The sequence below is a fragment of the Pelophylax lessonae genome (genome assembly GCF_965119305.1).
Source record: "Pelophylax lessonae genome assembly, chromosome: 3".
Taxonomy (NCBI): Eukaryota; Metazoa; Chordata; class Amphibia; order Anura; family Ranidae; genus Pelophylax; species Pelophylax lessonae.
Window position 1 is genome coordinate 244,950,662 of NC_138770.1, and position 13,667 is coordinate 244,964,328.

At 44.4% G+C, this 13,667-nt stretch overlaps 1 protein-coding gene across 2 annotated transcripts in view; it reads left to right on the top strand.

The window, feature by feature from the left end:
* Positions 1-11,981, top strand: part of KCNAB1 (potassium voltage-gated channel subfamily A regulatory beta subunit 1) — a 551,426-nt gene extending 539,445 nt beyond the window's left edge. For both annotated transcript variants that reach the window (XM_082251304.1, XM_082251305.1), the window contains exon 14: positions 11,502-11,981. In XM_082251304.1, coding sequence (XP_082107430.1) covers positions 11,502-11,591 — 90 coding nt within the window. In that variant the 3' untranslated portion in view covers positions 11,592-11,981. The remainder of the gene's footprint in view (positions 1-11,501) is intronic.
* Positions 11,982-13,667: the final 1,686 nt, after the last annotated feature.

Sequence of the window (13,667 nt, forward strand, 5' to 3'; positions counted from 1 at the left end):
TTGTTATGGATAAAGCTGTATTCCTCAAAAGAGTAAAAAGAAAATAGGATTTTTATATTCGCCGTAAAATCATTTTCTCTGAGTCTATTGAGGGACACAACTTTATCCGCTTTGGACTGCTTGTTACTACTGAGCATGTGTGAGGTCAGAGGGGTTTTAGCCTCCAGGGACTAGTGTTCATTTCTCCTGTAGGAGGCAATCTAATATATGGTTACTTATCCAAAAATCTGTTTCCATCAATGGGCCCTGAGAATAAATATTTGCAACTACTCTGGCCCTGTAATGGGAGTCCTTAAAGAAAAACGAGATTTTTGACTTACCGTAAAATGCATTTCTCTTATGCTCATTGACGGACACAGCTCCTGTCATTCTTGACCACTGGTTATACTGCCCCCTACAGGAGTAGAATACTGGGCAGAAAAAAAACTTCTATCTAAACCCATGGGCAGTCCCAGGGGTATACTCCCTCTCCCTGCTATAGTCACTCAGTTTTGTAACAAGCAGTGTCAGAAGAATTGTAACTCCACAGAGGGGTGGGTGCTGTGTCCGTCAATGAACATCAGAGAAATGGATTTAATGGTAAGTCAAAATCCCATTTTCTCTTTTGTTCATTGACGGACACAGCTCCTGTCATTCTTGACCATTGGGATGTCCCAAAGCAGTGTTAAACATGAGGAGTGGGAAACAGAAAAAAAATTCCCAAGGCTAAACATTAGCCAACCAGGCAACAGGGGCTCAACCAAAACAACTGGAGCCCACCTGAAAAAAAACAATACACCCTCAACGAGGATCAGGTCCCCTTAACAGCAGCTTGCAAAACCTTGCAGCCTAAGGAAGCATCCATAGATGCCAACTTTATAAAACTTTAAAAAACTTTGTAAAAGTGTGCATCAACGACCAGGTGGCCGCCTTGCAAACCTGCTTCACTGACGCCTGATGACGGAAAGCCCAGGAGGCACTAAGCGACCTAGTAGAGTGTGCCTTGACAGGGAAAGGAGGTACCTGACTCCTGATGGAATAGGCCTGAACCACCGTCTGTCTGATCCATCTGGAAATGGTCGCAAAGGAAGTGGACAACCCTTTGCTAGGTCCATCCGTGAGCACAAACATAGAATCGGACTTCCTGAAAGACTCTGTAGCTGCCAAGTACACCCTAATTGCCCAGACAATATCCAAGGCATGCAAGGCAATTTCCTTTGGATGTTTAGGCCTGGGACACAGGAAAGACAACACAATGTCTTCATTCAAACGAAAGTCAGAGACCACCTTAGGAAGGAATAACGGACAGGGGATAAGCACCACCTTATCCTTGTGAATCACCAGATAAGGTGAATGACAGGATAACGCCGCCAGTTTCGACACCCTGTGCACAGAGCTAAAAGCCACCAAAAAGGCCACCTTCTGGGACAATGTAAGCAGGGGAATCTCCCGAATATGTTCAAAGGGAGGCTTCTGTAGAACTAAAAGCACCAGATTGAGATCACAAGGCAGCAATGGAGCCCGCACTGGAGGGACTAAATGTAAGAAAGGTACGCATCAGGAAGTTTGCGGCCAAAGGCCATTGTAAAAAGACCACCAAAGCGTACACCTGGCCCTTGATGGTACTCAAGGCCAATTTCTGTTCCATCCCCTGTTGAAGGTAGGTTAAGATCCGAGCCACCGAGAAGGAGTGAGGAGGCACCCCAAAAGACTCACACCACGTAATGTACGTCTTCTACGTACGATGGTAGATCTTCCTCAAAGTAGATTTCCTAGCTTCAAACAACGTAGGAATCACCGACAAACCTCTATCCTTTAGGAAAGCCGTCAAAGCCAGCAACTGTAAAGCAGGATGGAAGATCAGTCTTTGGGACAGCAGATCCTTCCTGAAAGGAAGCTTCCAAGGAACATCGGCGACCAGCTGCACCAGATTGGCGTACCAAGCCCGGAGAGGCCAGTCTGGGGCCACTAAGATGACCGGAATCCCTTCTGCCTCAATCCTGTGTAGGAGTCTGGGCAGAAGCTTGAGAGGAGGGAAGGCTTATATCAGACGATACTGACCCAACTGGGCAAACCAGCAAGTCTGTGGCGTCTGCCAGTGGATTCCTTGACCTAGCCATAAATCTCTGCACCTTTCTGTTGAGCCGAGACGCCAACAGATCCACCTCTGGAGTGCCCCACCAGAGACACAGCTGATGAAACACCTCCGGATGAAGGGACCCCTCCCCAAGGTCCAACGCCTGCCGACTGAGGTAGCCCACCTGACAATTTTCCACCATGGAAATGTGTACGGTGGAGAGGGCAGGAACGAACCAATCTGCCCACCTTAGAATGCCTGTTACCGCCAGAGCTGCCAGGGCACCTCTTTGTACCCCCCTGGTGATTGACTTAAGCAACGGTCGTGGCATTGTCCGATTGAATGCGCACTGGGCATCCCTGAAGATGAACCATCCAATGATCCAGACACAGTCTGATCGCTCAGAGTTCAAGGACATTGATGGGTAGTCTGGACTTTTCCAGGGTCCAGATCCTCTGAGCGGAATGTTTGCCGAGGATGCCTCCCCTGCCAGAAAGGCTGGCATCCATGGTGACCACTGTCCAATACAAGGGGAGGAAGGATTTTCCCAGCCGAAGCGCCGGAGAGCAAAGCCAGATCTGATTGTCCAGAGACTGTGGAGCCTTGTCCCACTTGGTCAGAATCTCCCTTTGCAGGGACCTCGTATGGAACTGTGCAGACTGAACCACCTCGAAGGTAGATACCATTAGGCCCAGCATTCGCTTGCAAGTCCAAGGGATGACCATCTGTTGGACAGCAGGAGACAAATTACAACATGAGTTTGTCCAGAGAAAGGAACACTCTGGCTACGGCCGAGTTCAGAGTCAGGCCCAAATAGTCCAGATTTGTTGATGGAACCAGGGCAGACTTCGGAAAATTCAGAATCCAGCCAAACTCATGCAGAGTTTGTATTGTGATCTCCAGGTTCTCCACCAGAGCAGAAGGAGACTCCGCTCGCAGAAGGAGATCATCCAACTAGCCCAGTACTGCGATCCCCCGTTGGCATAGCAAGGCTAGCACCAGAGCCAACACTTTTGTGAAGACCCAAGGAGCGGAGGCGAGACCAAAGGGTAACGCCAGAAACTGATAATGCTCCTCTCCCACAGCAAAGCGGAAAAACTGCTGGTGACTGGCACATATTGTAATGTGAAGATAGGCATCCTTGATATCTATAGAGGCGAGGAAATCCCCCTGACACAGGCATGCCACCACAATTCAAATCGACTCCATTCTGAACTTCTGTACCCGCACATAGCATATTAGCGCCTTGAGGTCCAGGATTGAATGCATTTAAATTCCTTCCTGGGGACTGTGAACAGGTTTGAGTAAAAACCCTGAAAACATTCCAAAGTCGGAACTGGAAAAAAATCACCCCTTGAAGGAACAGGTCTTGTACCGCCCCAAATAGACCCTGTAAGCAGTCTAAGGACAGGCGCAGGTTGGAAGGAAAAAACCTTGCCAGGGAACAAGAGAGAAACTCGATCTTGTAGCCGGACCAAATGACTTTGTGAACCCACTTGTCTTGTATTGGGGAAGTCCTGTAAGGTTCTGGCACTCTCAGTGCCTCCTATCACATTATTTCCGGGTGATTTCCATCTACCTAGATAGAAGAAACACATATAGGTGTGTTTCCCTTTAAGACTGATGCTGTCATCACTCAGCGCCGGACTAGATGGCTATTTAAATCGCCGGTTCTCACTCACATGTGTTCGTTCAAACACCCTTACCTGGATGCTAACTTGGCTTGAAGCTTTCGTGCTTGCAAGCATACCTCGCTGACGGAACCTCGCTGCGCTGATCCCTGTATCCCGCTTCCGGATCATCCGCTCCTCCTGAACCAACCTTCGGCTGTATTGCTATTAGTGCTAAGTACCCCGCAGGGGAACCCTCTATAAACTTATACTAAGCTTACACTATCTAGCTCTGCATAGTAAAGACTATTTATCACATCTGCATATCTAGATTGCTAGCTCTTAAGACTACTGCTACTTATTCCTGCACTGGGTTGATCTCTCTTGTATGTCCACCTGCTACTCTGTCATCTGCTACCATACATGATTGCTAAACCTACCTGCATCCATCTGCTACTGTCTTACCTTCAAGTGTCTGTCACCTACCACCTCCACTCAACCTGTCTCTTAAATCTTCATCACTGTGTTACTACATACATAAAGTCACTATAGGAACCAGCTTGTTGAGTGTGTGTATTTACTAGCTGAATTAAGACCTTCCACACATGATGAGTCATTGAGGTTGGGAATTGTATCTCAGCATCTCTCTTACATGACTACTGAAGTGGAATATTTCTGCAGCTGAAAATCCACACCATACATGAAACGCAGGAGCGTTACAAGTCCACGGGTCCGGAAACCAGCAAAGACATCCCCCCACCCCCGATACGGATGAGGGGGCACCTTCATGCAGAAGAAGCATGAAGTCTGCCGGTCTGGAGAAGCCCGCTCTTGGCTTGCCAGACCAGGTTCGTTTGGATCCACCAGAGGAGGTCCTGAAAGGCTTCGAGCCCTTGTTAGTCGCCCCTGAGGGATGAAAAAACATCTTATGAGTCAAGAAGGAGAGGTCCATGATGAGAATCCTTGCCCTTAGTAGCCTTCGGAAGAAAGATACGCTTCCCCCCTGTGATACCTTTAATGATGTCATCCAGGGTAGCTCCAAACAGGCGATCTCCTTGAAAGGGAAGATCAGTCAAGGCCTTTTTAGAAGTCTGATCCGCAGACCAGCATTTAAGCCAAATGACTTGCCGAAGGACCACTGCCAAAACAGAGAGGCGAGCCATCAGAGGAGCTGCATCCAAAGAGGCATCACAGATAAACTGCAGCCCCTGGACCAGCTAGTCTGCTAGCTCAGCAAAGTCAGGGGGGAGCTGTTCTCCCTCCAGGTCACGGGTAGAAGCTTAGCCCCACTCGGTCAGAGTTAGTGACACCTGGCCTTGGGTAAATACCGGCCTCATCGCTAAACCAGCTAAGGTGTACATAGTGTGGGCCACAGCCTTCGCCTTCTGGTCAGCTGGGTCCTTAAAGGCCGGGGACTCTTCAACCAGAATCATGATTGCCTTGTTTAATGTGGAAACCGAAGGATCAACCACCGGTGGGACAGTCCACTCCTTAAGAAGGGACCACTCATAGGGGTAACGCCTAGCAAAGCGCTTAGGAACCCCATCGGGAAACTTTGGTCGTCTCCACTCTTTTGCAACAATTCTGTCAAAATAAGCAGGGAAAGGAAACTCCTTTGCTGCTCTGGATGGCTTGAGAGTGCTAAAGGGTACCTGCGCCTCTGTCACAGCTTCAGCTGCGTCCGCATCCGCAGCGGCCAGATTAAGGATCTGATGAAACAGATGAAGCAGGGGAAGGTGGGGGGCGCTTTTTGATAGCCCATCGCCCGCAAGCCACCTCCACCCAGGACACAAGGGACTCCAGGACCACCGTCAGTGCATGAATGGATGGTTATTTGGGACCCAGAGGGCCCTGCAGTCTCAGAGAGGGGATCAGGTGGGGAAATGTGCTCCAAAAATTCCATGAGTCACCAGGGGGACCCCACAAAAAGTATAACACACTGCTAAGGGATGACCACCACCGCGCTGGCAGCACCACCTGGTTGTCAAGCACAAGGCACAGAGCGATCCTCAGCAGAGAGGGAGAGGACCCCACCAGACTCACCACCCACCAACACAGGCTTCTGTAACCACCAAGAGAATCTGCACTACATGTGCGGCAATCAGGAATCTAAACGAGTCAACACCATGGGATAAGGAGGGGCTCCCAACACCGAAATCGCCGCCCACAGGGCTCTGCTGTCATGGCCGCTGCTATTTGCAATTAAGACCACAAGAAAATGGCCACCGGACTACACAAACATGGCCACCGTGTATAGGAATACACAGGCTACAACAAAATTGCGGCCATGAGGTATACAGGGAACCAGAAATCAGAGCCAGGCCTCAAGGACAGATCCAGGCAGGACAGGGGGCCCTGGCAGGAACCCCCACCAAGTACAAACTCCCCCCTCACACAGTTGATCGTCTGGTTGCTGGCGGTGCACTTCCCCAGCCCCCATCGCCAGTTAGTGCCCTGCCTTCATACCAGGCCAGTGACCATACCACCCAAACAGCCACAGTTTATGTGGAGGGGAAGGGCGGCTGAGGGACTTGGCAAAAACAGGGGGGGGGTGCCTGTGAGGAGGGGAACCCGGGGGTCCGACCGTCCCAAGGAGGGGCCATGTACACCCCAAAACCCTCTAGGGGCAGAGGGGGGACAGTTACTCACCATACCAGGAACCAGGTGGGCACCGCTCCAGACAGATCCTCCTCTCCATTGAAATGGGGGGGGGGCTGTTGGCCAGGAGTAACACTGTGAGTCAGGCCTAGGTCAGGTCGTATGCGACTTCGCAAGACATTTAACTCGCAGGGCCATCCCCCGTCCAGTGGGGCTATGTCGCGGCCGACCTAGCGCGGAGCTGAGGTCTGCACACGCGCGCTGGCCAGACTGGGGTGACCACAGGAACTAGATTAACCAGCCTGTCGCCCAGTCGACAGTTGATAGTAGATCTCACATGAAAAGTCCAGGAGGAAAAAATTGTCTATCTACAAAATTTTGCCAGGACCAAAGATCCCAGAAAGAAACTAGGTCATTACTTCAACAAAAAAACTGAGTGACTATAGCAGGGAGAGGGAGTATACCTCCTGGGACTGCCCATGAGTGTAGCCAGAAGTTTCTTTCTGCCTAGTGTCCTACTCCTGTAGGGGGCAGTATAACTAATGGTCAAGGATGACAGGAGCTGTGTCCGCCAATGAACGAAAGGAAAATATACATTTGCTGCACCTTGTTAGCCAATTATGTGTACTGTATATGTGTTTCTGCACAAGCTGCTCACAAAAACATGATAAATGTGCAAATTTCAGCTTTGTACCTTGTCCTTCTTCCTGTTTTCCATTCATTAGACAACGAAAATACGCTTGCATACAAACATTCCCTTTGTTGTACCTTATATGATGCTGCTGTTCACTAGCTGGGCTCAACAAGCTTTTCATTTCAGCCCTTTATTCTCCGATGAAGTCTGCCACTGAAAACTTGTTAAACAAATCCTGAAATGAGAGCAGGCTACATTGTCAGAACAAGATCACCATGTGTATACTGACTGTTCCATGACTCCCCCTCTACTGTAGATACAGTTACTCTGTGCAATCATTATGCCTCATTATCCGTATAACAAATGTGTGGGGGGAAAAAAACAGCCAGGAATAGTTATTGTTCACAAATACATAGAGGAAATGAAACCACAACACCTACATAAGATTTATAGATGATTTTGATCAACACTGGAAAACCATTAAATACCAAGTTGTATGATGAATAAATTAGTACAGTTTAAAGTCGTTTGGATTGATTTTTTTTATTACTCAGTTTATCCATATGAAAAATAACTAGTATGCCTCCTGTTTGTATTATTTTTTATTTATTATCATGGGCATTGAACTGCAAATATGTCTTATGATCAGGAAAAGCTATCGCTGACCTTTATCATTGTATCATACTAACTGTAAAAGTTTTGGGTAAGATTTGCCAAACAGGTTTCCAAGGGGTCAGTTTAGGTGACCTTGGGTGCCTGGCCATTGTGTGTTATATATCCAATGGCTGTCTAGTGGTGTCTGCACCATAAGGTTAATTATTAGCATGATGCTGAAGCATGTTACAACTTCAAATAGAGAGTGTCTCAAAGAATTAAACTGGTCATACAGTGTGCAAGTTTCAGCCGATTCCTGATGAAGTGGTCCTGTCAGCTCCCTCCCGCCCAACTTCCTTTGATTAAAAATTGAAGGAGCCAGGCAGGAAATTGTTGATATCTGTGCTAGATTGCGTGATTAGAGGAATCATTTTTTTTTTGTTTTGTTTTTTTTTTTTTTAACCTGTAGGCTAATCAAAAAATATCTAATAGTGCATGGCAAGCTTTAGACCAGCCTTTCTCAACCTATTCAACACAGAGGAACCCTTAAAATAACTTTCTGGTCCCAAGGAACCCCTGCTAAAACGTACTATATCTACAACTTATGATACATTAGTGTGATGGTCGGTGGGAATAATGCTTCTCACACTTGTGGTCATTGGGAAGGATTACCCCCTTACAGATAACAAAAAATATTAATGGTGTCAGTGGGAACTTATCTGAGAAACAGAAACTGCTCATTGCTTAAGGGACCCCTAGCAACCTCTGGAGGAACCCTAGGGATGCATGGAACCCTGTTAAGAAACCCTGCTTTAAACCATTGGGGAGAGTACATTTTAGGCTAAGTTTAGACATGCTGCAGGCCTTGCTGCCCCTCTGAATAATGATCCATGATAGATTGCTTTGTGAGGCACTATGTCACCTCCTCACCACCTGTTTTAACCCTGTCATTGCCATGCCAAAACCACATGCATGGTAGTTGTGGTGCCTGCTTGTTTGCTTGCATAGTTTGCATTCAGCAGGCAGTACCAAGTACAGGGGGATCATTTTTGCCATGGTTGCAGCATATGTATAACTCCATCTGGCTGCCTTCGAAGCTTAAAGTAAAAGTGTGGCTCAACTGCCTGTTTTTACCGCACTACCCCTGCAAGTGGAAATGTAAGTGTAAGCTTCCTGCCTATGTTTATTTATGGCTACAGTGGAAAATATAAAGGTTTACCCTCATAGGGGTTTGTTTCAGCCACACAGCAAATTTCAGCCTTCTGGCTATTTGGCCAGCCATCTTGGTCAACATAGGCTCTCAGCTTGTTCAATCAGTCTTACGGAGTAGACAGTGGCCCACTGCCATTTATGTCAGATGTTGGTTTGGTTAGGGTACCTGTCTATTAAGGCCAGATAGACTTGGACAAGTGCCCGAGCATGTCCTCACACATTTGCTGCCTCGACAGCAGCTACCTCCAGAGGAGCCCTACTGACTATGGACTTTCTTCTTTGTCGACCAAATCCACCTTTTCCTACTGGGCTTCCTGTTCTGAGCTGTCAGGAACCCTGTTGCTGCCAAAACAGGCTGTCCACGGTTCATTTTTACAGTGGCAGGCTTTTGTCACACATCATCTGGACTAGGTTTTATAGACCCTTTCATTAATGGAAGATATTTATTTTCTAGCTTTTTTTTGTTGTTTTCTATATATCACAGAAAAGAGACACCATTGAAATACATGTCAGATACATCAGAAGAGACCTATTTAGTATTAATACAATCAACAATAATATTTTTTTTTAAATTACTTCTCCAAGCATGCATAACATCAATAAATTAACATCTATGAACTACTGTATTTGCTTGCTGGTCTATTAAAAACACCTAAACAATGTATTGTCTAGTATCATGCTAAAACCAGATTGTTAGAGCAGGATTAAGTGAAATAAAGCGTAATAGAAGATTAACCATTTGCTGATTTGCCTATGAATACAAAGTTCTTATTTGCTCTATACAGTGCTAGTTTGCAGAGAGTGTTATGCCTACTTTCCATAAGGCCATGGTAATGACACCAGCTGTAATGCTTTAGGTTATGGAAGATTTATATGGGATAGGAACAAAATCCTGTTTGCAGAAAACAAGATTTGTGTTCTCTGCAAACTGGAAAGATGTCGATGTCTCTTGGCAGATAAGAAAAAAAGATACAAATGAACACAACTTTAAAGTGGATGCAAACCCTCACATACACCCAGTGAAGTGAACAGCCTAAGATGATACACAGAGATAAAACAAATCTCCCTACATAAGTTTTACATGTATATGTGCTGTCTTCAGCTTTCTATACTGTTAAGAATTAGAAAGTGCACGTCCTGTTAGAATTTTCTCTTCCTGATTCACCTGAGAGTGTGGATTCTTGCCATTACACTGTGAGACAGCTGACTGGAGGAAAGGCACACACCCCCTCTCCATGTAGGCAGAAACATGAATAGCTGTGCTGTGAACAGACCAGCTCTCTGCTAATCTATTTATAGCACCCACCCCTACAAAAAATTCAGCCTGTTTTTATCTCAGTTGACAAAGAATTTGTCAGAAGCTATGCTGATAACAGAAAAATGGAGCAGGAGAAAGCCATGGGACTTAGGGCTTTCACGAGAGATAAGTAAGCACTGCAGATAGATGTGCCCAGGTCAAATTTAATGAATGGGGTTTACATCCACTTTAACTTCACTCTCCCAATCAACATTGATTTTTTTTTTTTTTTTTTTTACACATAATTGGAAAAAGGAACTCCAAGATAGTCATATACCTGCGTGCCCCCTCGTGACTATCTTGGAGTTCCTTTTTTCAGTTTTGTGATTATAAATTTTTAGTCACGGGAATGCACCAAGTCCTCTGTGTGGCGTTGGTGATAAGGTGCATTAAGGTGATGGAAATACTACTGTTTGTTATTTTCTTGTTTATTGTGGTAGATCCGGTGGAGAACCCCCTTCCTTTTTTATTTGATCTTTTTTAATCATCATGCTGCCAGCATTAATAAATAGATTGGAAGGCATATCATACATACTTGTTTTAATATTTTTACATTTCTTCAGTTACTTCCTGTTTTTTTGCCTAGGCAAATTATGTCATACATCGCAGGAGTCTTTAGGAGGGGATAAGGAGAAGATTTTCGCAGCTAAGCACACTCTCCTACATGCATGATTGAACTAAGGGCAGATTCCATGAAGTAAATGAAACATTAATAATTTGCCCTTGCCCAAGATGGCCACAGCCAGAAATGCTAGGGGAGTGATTTCTCAACTAAATAAAACAGAGACATGGATGTATGGGGGTGTTGCTTTGAATAATAAAAAATAATTAAACAGTGTTTTTGGTTTGTGGTGCTCAGATGCAGTGAAGATCGGCTTTAATACATCATTATGCTATTTTTTAAATGTAAGTTCTGTAAATACCCTATCTATGTTATCTATTTTCCACATCTTACAATCCACTGTACATGGCTCAGCCTGGGATAGAAAAAAGCATATGCTGACAGGCAGAGAAAACAGAGTGACAGAGAAATAATCTCATCACTGTGCTGCTTCTCCTTTAACTGTCCAATCATGGACTGGAACCAGGTCTTTGATAGCCTGGGCTCAAAGGAAGTGAGCGGCCATTTACCTCTGAGGATGGAATACAGAAAAGAACATGTTACGTAAAGTCTAGAAGTTGTTTTTAATTAGATGTCTCTTTCTGTTAAAGTCATTAACCCCCAAAATGTGTTGGCTTTACATAACATGTCTGATGCTTTCCTCCCTGCACACCAGCAATAAAAACTGGATAGAAGTTCTACTGCTTATCTATTATACATAAGAAAAAAAAAAACAAAATAAAAAAAGTTTTTGCTTTAGTTATAGTTAAATTCATCCAACGTGTTCTACAGTATTTGTATAGTGCCATCTTATTAATACTGTAGTACCTGTTAAACAAAAACGGTGTGGTATATCATAAACTATTATTACATTTCTTTTTTTTTCTCAATATCCTTAGGTTCTTCCAAAGATGACATCACATATTGTGACTGAAGTTGACAACATTTTGGGAAACAAGCCATACAGCAAAAAGGACTACAGATCATAACCCACTGCATGAAGTGCGGACTGCATGGTTATAATAGTGCCCTGTATATAGTGCTGGAAGCCTATGTTTAATGGATTCCCTTGCTTCCAGTACTTGTCATGACCGGAGATTGCTACCACTTGACTCCTAAAATTAGAAGCACATGAGAAAAACTCTTAAGTTTGACTATTCTTTGTACCAGTTTCTTAACATTTAACTTAATGCATACTGCTTATGCTGGGATACTAAGAATGCCTTTTTAACATGGCAGGAGAGGTTCTAGGACTTTTCGCATGGAAAGATTTTATAGAAGACGGTTGTAATATGCAATGTTTTATTACTAGATTGTTGTCCTTCGAGGTCAGTGGGGAAAATACAATATGTATTATATCAGGAAACGGTTTTAAAAAACTATGCATCGGCCTCAGATATGGTATTATTATTTTCACTTGAAAAAAAAAATACATAAAATGTAATAGTTCTGGTATATTTTTAGGTATTGTCAGTCGTCACATTTACCCATGAATGGCACAGATACAAAGGAATACTGACCATGTTACATATCTAAAAGAGTTCAACCAAGCCTGAAAGGACAACTGGACCTCTGTACATGTTGACATTTGATGGATGCAGCCCCCCCAGAGGCAATCCCCCTGGTCCAATCCTCATCCTCAATCCCTCCATCTTAACTGTGCGACACCCCTGGGTGCTGCATTGCCTTGTTTCTAAAAACCTTCTTGCTAGGTTAATTTCAGCCGCATGTGCGCCTCAGCTCCATTCATTCCTATGCGGAACCTTATTCGTGTGGCTTTCAGTGGTCCTGCAGAGTACAGCTTTCCCGATCAAAGTAAATGAAGCCGTGGAGCACATGTGCAGGCTGAGGAGGACACGGTGAGGATATTTTCATCGGGGCTGCATAGTGAAGATCATAGGATTAGGGACATACTGTAGGCGAGTATGAGGTCAAGTAGGTTGTATTCATTAAAGTGTACCTAAAGGAAGAAAAAGGGATTGGAACACCCATCAGTTTTTACTCTAATCTGTGACCCCGCTAGGGATATTTACCCTCTCTATTTGTCCCTATTACCATTATTGAAAGTAAAAGATAATTCAAAATTTTAGGTTGACATCAAAACAGTAATAGAGGGGAAATCTTCTCATGGGGATACTAGTTCAAATGACACCATGGGATTCCCTCACTTTGAAGGGATTTTCTCTCACTTTCTGTTTTAGATTTGAGACAGGCAGTGAGGGGAAAGCTCCCCAATGGGGCACAGATGGTTAAAAAAAAAAACTGATAGGAGTTATAATCCTTCCTTACTCTTCCAATAAAAAAATAAAAAAAATTGCCTTTAGTTACACTTTAAAGGACAACTTGTACCAAAGGTACAGTTGTCCTTCATTTCTTTAGATATATAAGATGGTCAGCAAGCGGGTCATAGTTTTTCTTCTATAATGGTGCCAAAGGTACAGTTGTCCTAAGTTCTATTTTTAAATGTATTTTCTAGTATACTTGGCACCATATACTGTATCACTGTACACCGTTTTCTTAGGGGAATCATTTTTTGTGCCTTGTATTGCAACCTAGAGATTCTGCCAATATCACTACCTCTTGCAGGTTGACAATGCTATGTTGCTGCCTCTCAGTTATCAGCAGTCTTGTCAGCCAGCCTTGTGCTCTAGTTGGCTGCTGGGCTGCTTACCAGGCTTAACAGGCAGGCCAAAAGTCAAGTGAAGCTTGCACAGCGGGCTGCTGCTAATTCAGGGCAGTAATTTACTGTTGTCAGGGACCAATAGGAAGTGCTGTTTTTGCAATAGTGCGGAGTTAACTTTGCAATAGAGTTACAAAAAAATTGTAAAGGAAACTGTATACAGTAAGGTATAATGGCAAACATACTTAAGATTAGATTTAGGGTTTATATATACAGTACTTTAAGAAGAGCAACTTATATATTTATTATTGTAACTATATTTAAAAGAATGTCAGATTTCGATATATTACTAGAACCACATAGTTTTATAGTGTAATCAGGGAAGAATGCACTTAAAGTGGTTCTAAAGCCTTAAGGTTTTTCACCTAAATGCATAGAATGCATA